At 41.3% G+C, this 12623-nt stretch overlaps 1 protein-coding gene across 4 annotated transcripts in view; it reads left to right on the top strand.

The window, feature by feature from the left end:
• Positions 1–3502: 3502 nt before the first annotated feature.
• The window catches only part of pfkfb4.L (6-phosphofructo-2-kinase/fructose-2,6-biphosphatase 4 L homeolog), a 42909-nt gene continuing 33788 nt past the window's right edge, over positions 3503–12623 (top strand). For 2 of the 4 annotated variants that reach the window (XM_018258914.2, XM_041590742.1), the window contains exon 1: positions 3503–3719. Coding sequence is in view for 1 of the 4 variants with exons in the window: in XM_018258913.2 (XP_018114402.1) it covers positions 3701–3719 (19 nt within the window). In the remaining 3 variants the exon portion in view is untranslated. The remainder of the gene's footprint in view (positions 3720–12623) is intronic. The other 2 variants (XM_041590743.1, XM_018258913.2) reach the window with 2 other exon arrangements.

Below are 12623 nucleotides of genomic sequence, written 5' to 3'. Positions count from 1 at the left end.
CACTGTAGGCAAATCTTACAGCCTAGGAAACTACTCCCTGCTACACCTCCTTGTTGGAGCAGAAAGCTGCTCTTTCTATCTTCCCTCACTGTCTTGTTCTCCTAGAGAGTCTATAAGAATTATATTCCTGCCACTCACTAGCCTCATTCACTGGGTCCCTGCTCCACTGACTTCCACACTAGAGGTTCAGGACCCTCTAGGACAAACTGGCTTTACTGGGCCTTGTTGTACCCAGGCTCCTTGGACACATCCAGCTGGGTCAGCAACCAGAAGCCAAAGAGGAAGATTCACCCCTTCTCACTCACTATACCAAAGTGTGACAGGAAGTGATCACAAAACCTCTTGGCCAATAACTGGGATATGTAAATTACAGCTAGCTACAAGGGCATCTGCCCAGCAACTAGGGAGATCAGGAAGTGTAGGGATTTAAAGCCATAGGGACACATTAACCCTATGGGTCCCTACATATTTATATATACTTTTAGGCACTTTTTGCTAGAAGGCATACTTATTAAGGTTGACATACTAAATCTGGCCATACACGGGGAGATCTAGTCAGTGTTCTTTGAATGATTAAATGATTAAGCACCCATCAATGGTAAATGATATATAAGAGGAGACTTTGGTAGTATGAGAAATTGGTGTTTGCCGCACCTTCTAACCAAATGTCACTCCCAAAGGAAATCCCTTAGCCGAGAGCAGATGAGCCACTCGGTATAGATGTGCTGACAACTCCTTGAAATAGGAAATAATCTCAATGCTCACAGAAGGAAACAAAAAAGGAGGAGTATATGGCATCGCACAATCTATTTGTAAATTTAAGTAATTAATTGTGTCTTCAAAAACTGGTGATCAACTAGTTCATCGTGAACAAACGAGTAAATTAATTATGTTGATTGGTGAAAAATACTTTTGTAATTAATAAAGTTAAATAAATAAAGTGAAAAATCTTCTGAAATTCATTGTGAGGTGAAAACTTTTCTCGTTTGTTCACGATGAACTAGTTGATCACCAGTTTTTGAAGACACAATTACTTACTTAAATTTACAAATAGATTGTGCGACGCCATATACTCCTCCTGAGTATATGGCGTCGCACAATCTATTTGTAAATTTAAGTAAGTATATGGTAATATCTTTGTCGTGTGTAGACTGTCTGTCCCTTTGTTTACTTTCACATTGTGTAATGATGATTATCTGACTATACCATCCACTGACCGATTTCATCTCATGACAGAAATTTCTAAACCTGTCTGATGGACTGTTGGGACAATTTTGTTATAAAGATATGAGGGTTTTCACCCCATCGATGTAACGATAAGTAGATTATTTTATTGGATCGTTTCACACAAGGAAATCTGCCAGTGTATGGCCACCATTAGGGAAGCATGGCAAATAGTGTTACCACCTTTTCTGGTAAAAAAATACCAGCCTGCCTATATTCTTGCTGTTTTTTCCTATTAATAACATTGGCATCAAGCATTATTTTTATCGGCCAGGCTGGTAAAAAACAGGCCAGATTGGCAGAGTTGGCAGCTTATTGATCTTGTATGAGGCCCTCTTATGGGCTTGCCCAACCAATATCTGACAGAAAATTGCCCACATATTGATTGGATCTAGAGTGTGCCCATGCAAGTGTATTGAATAGGGCGACAATTCCCTCCTGTGAACTGATGTGAGCTCTGTTTTTGTTTGTTTGTTTGTTAACGTACAATTTCCACTTTATTTGCGGACGGATATATGAACTCGAGCAAAACCCCTTATAATCCCTCCCTTCTCTTCTACTTCCTGCTCCCTGAATTCCCAGGCTGTGCAGGGGAGCCGGCAGCTCTCAGCTCACTGTACTGTAGGACAGGAACCAATCAGCCTAATAGGGAACTGAAGCCTGTCTTTGCTTGTGTGATTGCAGGGCTGTGATTGGCTGTCCCCCCTACTACTGTGCTTCTGGTAGGGACCATTAGGACACGCCCACCCCTCATTTAAAACACAGACAGGGACCAGAGAACATCTATAGGGCAAGGCCAGACGTGGCGGCGTTTTTACGTTGCGTTTTTAAAAAAGAACAGCCAGTCGTAAATACGCCACTGAAACCACATGCGACTGTCAACATGCGTTTTTCAGCACGTAGGATTCTTTTGCCAACATGCACTTCTCATTCTCATTGTTCTCATTGAGAATTCAGACGCCATATTTAAAATACGCTGCGTATTTACGCAAAGTGTGGTTTCAAAGTGTGCAGATCCCATAGAGTCTATTGAACTGGTAGTTTCCTGACGTATTGGCGTTTCTGCTAAAAAAACTCCAATACTGGCGTCATGTGGCGGATTTTAGCTTGCAAGCGCCCTGTGTGAATTGCCATAGTGCGTTTTCCATTAGTTTCAGTGGTAGTGCATTTTATGCATTTACGCCTGGCTGTTCTTTTTTAAACTCAACAAAATCCGATGGCACACAGGACTAAAGGAATTCTTCCAAATTTTATTTCAAAGCGGAATGCAAATGCAACGTTTCGGGGCATAAAACCCCCGGGGTTTTATTCCCCAAAATGTTGCATTTGCATTCCGCTTTGAAATAAAATTTGGAAGAATTCCTTTAGTCCTGTGTGCCATCGGATTTTGTTGAGTTGTACCCTGTCGTGAGGTGGCCGAGCCTCTACCCTTGTGCACCAGGCGTCTTTGTCGTTCTACAGGGTGTGCGAGGTCCTGCACTGCTTTGAACCTTGTTCTTTTTTAAAAACATAAAAAACGCTGCAAAAACGCCACGTCTGGCCTTGCCCATAGGGAGCTCCAATAAAGGGGCTATTTTTAAAGATAATATTAAAGGGTGGTTCACCTTTAAGGTAACTTTTATTATGTTATAGAATGGGCAATTCTAAGCAACTTTTCAATTATTTTTTTACAGTTATTTGTCTTTTTCTTCTGACTCTTTGCAGCTTTCAAATGGGCGTCACTGACTCCCTTCCAAAACAAATGCTCTGTAAGGCTACATATGTATTGTTATTGTTACTTTTTTATTACTGATCCTTCTATTCAGGCCTATTTCAGTCTCTTATTCAAGTCGGTTGCACGGTTGCTAGGGGAATTTGGTTAAGATGCAAATTGAAGAGCTGCTGAATAAAAAGCTAAATAACTCAAACACCACAATTAATAAAAAATGAAAACCAATTGCAAATTGTCTCAGAATATCCCTCTCTACATCAAACTAAAAGTTAATTTAAAGGTGAACAGCCCCTTTAATTTTCAGCACCATGTAAAAGCAACACCATTTATTACTTATAATTGGCTACAAAATGAGGTTTTTTTTCATGTATCCTATATGTCCCCAGTCCCATGAGCACACAATGTGGTATCATGAATTCCACGGCAGGGCAGGGGTTAAGCGGCAGGCGAGCCTCCTCTGTGTACAAACACAAACCCGGGGCCGCACTTCCTGAAATAAGGACACGCCCCTGGCTATTTTAACCAATAAGCGCGTTGGGAGTGAAGGACAAGCCTCCGAGAGGGCGTCACCCCGCCTGTACATTCCTTGGGAGCCAGCGTTGAGGCAGTGATAAACTGAGTAGCACGTACACACATGGGAGAGTAGGCTCAGCTGTGCGCCGGGGAATAACAGCATGTTCCTAGTAGTCACCTTGCCAGGCTGCCCTGATCCACTGCTTCGCTGCTGACCCCACGGAAACTCCCTGCATCCCCAGCGCCAGGGCAATGAGGGGCATCAGGAGAGGTAAGATGGATGGAGCCCTTGCCTCAGTATATGAATATAAACACACATATATATATATATATATATATATATATATATATATATATATATATATATATATATACGCTCGTTGTTAGCAGCCATAGATTGTACTGTGTGTGTGTGTTTGTATCGATGTGTGCCGCAAATCTGTACGTTCAACACGTGACTGTCACATTCCCGGCAGCAGCCAGAGCTGGGAGTTGTTGTTCAGTAGCAGAAAGGATGGAGTCTGTCCCTGTAGAGTTGTCACTGCTCTACCCACAGTCCCCCGGGAGACTTGTTTATATTCTTCCACTCAGTGTTATTGTTGTCATTGGAGCAGGAGCAGGGCCTCCCATAGTGTTCTCCTCCTCTCTGCTGTGCACTTCCTTTATCACAGCCCCAGTCTGTCTCTCCAGCTCTGTGCTTCTCTTCTGCTCCATCCTCTGCTCCATCCTCATTCATCCCTAGCCTTCTCCATCATCATCCTCATCCTGCCCTCCATTCTGGCCTTCTTACTTTCATTCTATCTCTTCTCTAGCTGCTCATGTATGTTTTTATCATTATTTACCTCTTTATGCATTTGCTTGAGGTAGAGATCATGGGTGGGACGGGCATTGCAGGAAGACCCCAATCTGAGTGGGGGGTGTCCATCCAGAAACCCTCCAGCTGTTGTTGTGCTGCATTTGAAGGGCTGCAGGATGGACATCCCTATTCGATATATGACAAATATGACTAATACCATGTCCGGATTGAGAATTAAAATAGACCCTGGCATTTCAGGTTCACAGAGGCCCAATCAGCCCACATAGAGGGCCCCCGCAATCCCACTAAATACTGACTTTCCCCTCTGGCATTTGCCAGAACCCACAGATTGCCAGTCCGGCCTGAGTAAAGGTGGCCATACACGGAGTGATCCGCAATGTCGCCAAACGAGCAGATCTCTCCCCGATATGCCCACCTTGAGGTGGGCAATATCGGGCTGATCCGATCGTGGGCCCTAGGGCCCAACGATTGGATCCTAACGAATAGTAATGGGCGGTCGGATCGCGGGACCGCATCAACGAATAGATGCGGCCGCGATCCGACGGGATTTTTCGTCCCATCCGATCGACATCTGGCAGACTTTCGGCCAATCGGGGAAGCCCGTCGGCGGGGGGCCCCATACACAGGCCAAAAAGCTGCCGACGAAGTCTGTCGGCAGCTTTTATCGGCCCGTGTATGGCCACCTTAATACTGTGTTACTTTTGAGCTTTCACCAAAATATTCACACAACGACCAGTCAGATGTTACAGTCCAGTGCAGATATCCTGTTTGGCCTGTCCAATATAAACTACATCTCCCATGGTGCTGGGAATTGGGGGAACATAGATGGGAGGTATTGGTTGCTCTTTAACTGCTCTGGATCTAGCATTGACTGCAGCCTTTTTAAATAAGGTACTAAATACAAAGGCCATGGCAACACAGGCCTGTGCCCTGCCCAACAAAACACTGCTACAAGTATAGTTGGTGCTGCTGCCAACTGGGCTTTCTCCCAAAGATAAAGATGTTGATGGATTTGGAATTAAGTAAATATTCCAGATAAAAAGCCTGCTATAGTTTGCTTTTATTTCCCATGCACCTTGAATATAGCGATACTGTGCTATACAGAGAAATATAGCATGTTTATTAGCTCAGTTGAATAGATTTGCTTCTGTTTGGCGACTAAAGGCTGTGTCCTTCCTCCCCAGGTCAGATGATTGGTGACTCAGTGTCAAAGTGATGTCAATGTGTTTGTGTAGGTATCTGGCACTGACCATACGTCATGTTGCCTAAAGTATGTCTCCTACATTCATGGTACATACGTTATGTAAAGGGCAGCATGACCCCTGTACATACTGTAAATCTAAATGACAAATAATATTAGATGCTGTACACGTAACACAACTGGCTGCAGAAAATAATCATGGCCCGCACTGTGTATTGATTTCAATGTGCTCTTCAGTTTCAGTGCCCTTTATCTATTCTTTCAGCATTAAGTGGTATGTGCTTGTCGCTAATTTAGGGATGCAGCAAATCCATTCATTTGTGACATCACTGAAGCTGCCAGTGATCTAACATATAATTGACTAAATTAGCCGTTTTCAGGTTCTTAAGAAAAACTAAGAAACTTTCCTTAATTCACTGAATTTCCAAAACGTAACGGGTTTCGTTTTCTTTCACTTTGTTTTGATTCAGTATCTAAATAACATTGGGCAGATAGCCTTATTCTGAGATTCTTACTAAGGGTGGTGGCACATGGGGAGTTTAGTCGCCAAATGACAAATCTTCTCTGCTGCCGGCGACTAATCTGCCCAAAATGCCTTCCAGCTGCAATAATACGAATGGCATATGCGTCACTTAGGTTTCTGAAGTTGCCCAAAGTTTCCTTGGCAACTTTGGGTGATTTTATAATCGATACGTATGCCAGCCTGCCGGTGATATGCATTCTTGCTAGCAGGAAGGCATTTTGGGGGGTTAGTTACCAGCAGTAGAGAAGATTTGTCACTTGGTGACTAAACTCCTGGTGTGCCACCACCGTAATTACACATGGGGCAGTTTCTCTGCTGGCGTTTTTTAGCTGGCAGGTAGAAATAGGGATGCAAGGAATCCAAGATTCATTTTGGGATTCAGCTGAATCAGAGCCCTTTTCATCAGGATTCAGATTGGCTGAATCCAAGTGCATGACTGAACTGAAAACAAACCTTTAGGGGTGGTTCACCTTTAAGTTAACTTAATAGTTATAGAATGGCCAATTCTGAGCAACTTTTCAATTGGCCTTCATTATTTGTTTTTGAATTATTTGCCTTTTTCTTCTGACTTTTTCCGGCTCTAAAATGGGGGTCACTGAAGGCTACAGATTTATTGTTATTACTCCTCTTTCTATTCAGGACCTCTCCTATTCCAGTCTCTTATTCAAATCAATGCACGGTTGCCAGAGTAATTTGTACCCTAGCAACCAGATTGCTGCAATTGCAAACTGGTGAGCTGCTGAATAAAAAGCTAAATAACACAAAAATAATAAAAAAAAAACAATGTCAAGTTGCCTCAGAATATCACTCGCTACATCATACTAAAAGTTAACATAAAGCTGAACAAACCCTTTAAAATCATGTGACTAAATATGATTCAGTCAAATTCTTTGTGAATGATTTGGCCAAATCTCAAACAAGTAGATTCCATGCATCCCTAGTTAGAAACTACCTACCTGACTTTCAGGTGATTGTTGTCCTGAAGACTCTCTGGCACATAAGAATTACATTTACCAGTGGTGTCAGATGATTTCTAGTAAGATTATCAGGAGAACCCATGGGAGGTTTATTTTAAATATACCAATTGGGAAACCACCCCATGTGCTATCACCCCAAAACAAAGCACCAACAGAGAGAGAGGCATCTGCGAGTCTGGGACATAATGGTCATCAAGTCTGTCATCAGATTCAAAGTCACCTTGAAAGATCAACCTATGTTCATGGCATCTGTCCCTACGGTAAAAAAACATTTAGCTCTCTCATACACACCCTCCCCTTATCAGAAATGTCACCCCCCACCTTGATAATCTATTTGTGCTGTGTAGTGAATGTTTATTATTAGCAGCCTCTTCTCTGCTTTTAAGGCATAGCCTAAATTGTGATAGAAGCACCATGCCAAGTCTTGCAACACAGAGAGGGCTTATATGGTGCCTAATGGTCTCTCGTTATACTTACTTAGCTAATGATACTGAGGCTTCTAGTTATTCTTTGAAGAGTCGGGTCTTAAAGCATCCTCTGAATGTAAGGATTGGATTGGTCTATTGCCTGGGAAATGTTTTAAAGGATCATACTTATAATGCTATGAGTTGCATCAGGAGTTCATAGGAGGAGCACAGGGGACGATGCAGAGTTGTTTTCAGAGCTGCAATTTTCTTTTCCACTTTACTGAAATTATAGACATACTTGGACTGTAAGCTCTATGGGACAGGGGCCACTATCCACCTGTGTCTCCTAGAACAAGGCACCTTCTGTCTGTCTGTCTATATCTCTCTCTGTATATTTAATTCTTGCGCAGTTTGACCTCCCTGTTTGTTCTTTTATGACTTTCTGCATATACAAGAAGTGCTTTATAAATAAAGTTACACATAGCTATAAATACATGCATACTGAATGTATACAGGTATAGGATCAGTTATCCGGAAACACAATATCCAGAAAGCTCCGAATTATGGAATGGCTGTCTCCCATAGACTCTATTTTATCCAAATAATCCAAATTTTTAAAAAATTATTTCCCTTTTCTCCGTAATAATAAAACATTAGCTTGTAATTGATCCAAACTAAGATATCATTAATGCTTATTGGAAGCAAAACCAGCCTATTGGGTTTATTTAATGTTTACTTGAATTTCTAGTAGACTTAAGGCATGAAGACCCAAATTACAGAAAGATCCGTTATCCGAAAAACCCCAGGTCCCGAGCATTCTGGATAACAGGTCCCATATCTGTATAATGAGTGCTGTTTTATTTATTGGGTTTTCTTCGTTTTTCCCTGTTCCTCACTAGAGCATCCATAGAGTCTGACAAACAATAACCTCTGGTACCAATAAAAAATGGTAGGATGCTTACCAAGCCATTACGTTGGTAGAAATATCTCTCATGCATGGAAGTGTTTTATTTTACTTAGCAAGACATGCTTTATATATTATTTTAGCATATTCAGAATACATAGCTGTTTTCTTGATCATATTTATAAAGGCTGCTTAACCAGCCATGATAGGCCTCTGATCCAGATGTTGGTAAGCAGCAAATTCCACTGACAGCCACAGGTGCTGCTGGGAGTTGTAGTCCAGCCAAATCTGCAGTGCTGTTGGTTAACCTTAAAGGTAAGTGCTACGAAAAATGTTGGCGCTATATAAATACATGTTAATAATAAATAAAGGTAAAGTAAAATTTAAAATAGAATAAGGCTAGAAATGCTGTATTTTGTATACTTAACATAAACATGAACTTACTGCACCACAAGCCTAATCAAACAAATGATTTATTCTTTCAAAGTTGGCCACAGGGGGTCACCATCTTGTAACTTTGTTAAACATCTCTGCAAGACCAAGACTGTGCACATGCTCAGTGTGGTCTGGGCTGCTTAGGGATTGTCGTAAATTATCAAACAGCACAAGTCAAATAATATCTGCCATAGAAGCCGGTACAGCAATAATCACAATATACAGACTGCACTGAGTCCTGTGTTGTCATGTAATCTAATTTGGATTATATAGTTTTGTATTGTTTAATACAAACTTTCTCCAACTCTGCAGAACCAGTGGCTGCAGAAAAAGAATCCTCCAAATAGAATCCCAGTTTATCTGTTTAAATCTGGCTCTATGATCTTTGTCCCTGCAGCTGGAGTTAGAAACAGGGGATGTAAGGCAAAAATAAAAACCAATACAAAACTATACACATTCGCTGACTGCTCTACAGGGAAACAAACAAAGCTGCTTGAGTTCTGGCAGGGAAGTAAGGCAGGGGCTCCCCCTGCTGTTCATAAATATGATTGTTTCCCTGCAGAGCAGGTACCGTCTGACAGTTCCTATCACAGCAGTAAATGAAGGGAGAATTTCACTGCATACACTAGGGCCGCCATTAGAAATCACGGGGCCCCGTACAACAACATTTTTGGGGCCCCTGGGCCCTGCCCACCCTCCTGGCCCTGCCCAGACCCCACCCACTTTACATCACAGTTAAAAGACCACACAGACATCAGCGCTAAAAAAGGTAACCTCCCCCACACACAAGTTATAAAAAGCTATTGGTGACCAGGGCCCCCTATAAGTTAAAAAAAAATTGGGGCATCAAAGAATATTTAAAAAAACAAAAAAACATTGGCGCCAGGGCCCCCCTTACAAGATAAAAAAAAAATTGGGACCCCAAAGAATATTTTTTTAAAAAACCATTGGTGGTAGGGCCCCCCTTACAAGTTTAAAAAATGGCCCAAAAAACATTTTTTAAAAAAAAATCATTGGTTGTAGGGGCCTATAGAATATTAAATTAATACATTCGTGGCCAGGGGTTTAATAAAATAAAAAAAACACAAATTGGTGTTCAGTAGAATTGAACTCAAGGCTTTAGGACTTCAACTCCTTTCGTGACTTTTTGCCGCTTCGGGACTTCGGTTTTTGGCTATTTTCGCTTCGGGACTTCGGCTGTTCTCTTTTCGGCACTTCCTCATTTCGGCTGTTTGGGACTTCAAAAATGGCCCCAAAGCATCAGCGATCTCAAGGGGGGCCCGGCTCTTTCAAAAGTGCAGCACTGCCGGGCCCCCCTTTATGCCCGGGCCCAGGACACTTGTTCCCCCTGTCCCACCCTAATGGCGGCCCTGTATACAGTCAAGGTTTCTTACAAAAACGGTACACATTTTTTAATTAAAGTATATTGGAGATGGGTTTCTTTTTCATTAAAGTAAGTAAAAATGGGATTTTATTTTTGTGCCTTTACATGCCCTTTAAGGGCATATGTCCCTTCAGGACATAAACTGGGAGTACATGAAGTGAATTGTATTGTGACCCAAGAAAGACTGGTATCAGTTCCATTGTCTCATTCATTTGGACAGGGACAAGTCATCAAAAGGGGGAAATAATTTCTGTATTGGGTTGGTCCTTTTATGTTGTTCAGAAGTGAGATTCCCCTGTTTGTGGTGATAATTCAGTACTTACAGTATATGCCAAACCATCATCTAGCCCCACTTTCTACCCCAGCTTCCTTGGCTGCTAAAAACAGGACAAATGGACCAAATTGTCCTTTGAATATCATTTTGTCGGTTTAGTGTTCACTACTTAAATGGAATCCTGGAAATGTAACTACCATAAAATCTTCAACAAATATTGGATATGATATACAGAAAATTGCAGATGATGTTTCCTGCTGTCCCTGGATGAGGCAGACTTGCAATGTTCAGTGTTTAGTACATCCTGACCATGACATTGTACATAGAGCAAGAAACAAGGGGGGAGAAACTGATAAATTGATAAGAGACATTAACATTTCTTACATCCATTCAGTATGTTGGCTGACTGCTTGTATGAGTATGAATATCAATATATATATATATATATATATATATATATATATATATATATATATATATATATATATATATATATATATATATATATATATATATATATATATATATATATATATATATATATATATATATATATATATATATATATATATATATATATATATATATATATATAAATATATATATAAATATATTTGTGTTTGTAATGTTTAAAAGAACACAAACCTACAAAGGGTTGTCCTCATTGCAACTTAAATGCAAACATGTAGGGTGACATGACAAAGGAGCAGAGACACATTCACTGATGGAATTGTGTAAACATATGCATATTTGATGGAGATGGTTGTGCTAAGGTCAGGACAAAGGGAGTTGTACACTACTGTATGGAGTTCAATGTATAAACCTCATAGGGATTGATAAATTAGCCTTTATGGTTTCTTGTTACTGCACTTGACTCTGCCTTTTGACTCTAGTCAAGTGTAGTATCTGTTCTTTAGGCTAAGGCCACACTAGGCGATAGCGCCGCGATTTGACTCGCGGTGACTTTTCGCCGCGACTTTTCGTCGCGACTTTTAAGCAATCGCTGGGGAAACTTTTGCGCTGGCGTCTATGGGGAATCGCGTAAAATCGCCAGCGTAAAAACACACGCGGCGATCTTTTCTCTACTGTCGCTCGAAATTGCCTCGCTAGGCGATTTCGAGCGACAATAGAAAAAAGATCGCCGCGTGTGTTTTTACGCTGGCGATTTTACGCGATTCCCCATAGACGCCAGCGCAAAAGTTTCCCCAGCGATTGCGGCTTAAAAGTCGCGGCGAAAAGTCGCCGCGAGTCAAATCGCGGCGCTATCGCCTAGTGTGGCCTTAGCCTAAAGGAGAAGGAAAGCTACGGAGGCATTTTATTGCCAATAGATTAGCTGCAATAGTGCAAGCTAGAATGCTATATTTATTCTGTAGAATGTTTTACCATACCTGAGTAAAAAGCTCTAGAAACTCTCTGTTTGTTTAGGATAGGAGCTGCAGTATTAACATGTTGTGACGTCACTTCCTGCCTGAGTCTCTCCCTGCTCTGGGCTCAGATTACAGCAGAGAAGGGAGCAAACTGAGCATGCTCTTGCCCAGGGCAATGAGGTTTAAGCTGAAGGCAGGAAGTCTGATACAGAAACCCATGGGTACACAATAGAAGGAAAGAAATGCAGTGTTTCTTTTGACAGGGGACTCAGAGCAGCATTACTTTGGGGGTTTACTGGTATATTTAGATGGACCTTTCTGATAAGGCTTACTTAGTTTTAACCTTTCCTTCTCCTTTAAAGGGATTCTGACATTTTTTTTGTATAGATTTTAATAGAAAATTACACTGTGTACATTGCAAGTAACTCATTCGACATTTAAAATTTTATTCTTGATCTAATAAATGTATCTTTTAAGTTGTAATATTGTTGTGTAGGCAGCAATCTCAGGTAATTGTCTGATCTTGTGCTTTCAGAAAGAGCCAGCACTTTGCAATGGAACTGCTTTCACACAGGCTATTGTTTCTCCCACTCAATGTAACTGGAGCAGTTATGGTTGGTGTTTTTACTATTGAGTGCTATTCTCATATCTACCACTAGGTGGGTGGGAGCATTTTCTCAATGTAGGTGTCCGGGTGCTGTGATCTGGTTACTTTCCCATTGTTTTCTTGATAGGCTGCTGGGAGATCATCAGGCTCCTTCTTCCCATGAATACTGGCCCTACCTACCAAGGGCACAAATATTTTTCGTGACTTCATCAGAGATTAATTTGTATTCCTGATGCCTTTGAGCCAGTGGGAGATAGATAAAAGGACCTCCCTAGTCTT

This window comes from Xenopus laevis, chromosome 4L (genome assembly GCF_017654675.1).
Source record: "Xenopus laevis strain J_2021 chromosome 4L, Xenopus_laevis_v10.1, whole genome shotgun sequence".
Classification (NCBI taxonomy): Eukaryota; Metazoa; Chordata; class Amphibia; order Anura; family Pipidae; genus Xenopus; species Xenopus laevis.
The sequence above is the reverse complement of the archived record's forward strand: the minus strand, read 5'-3'. Positions and strand labels throughout refer to the sequence as shown.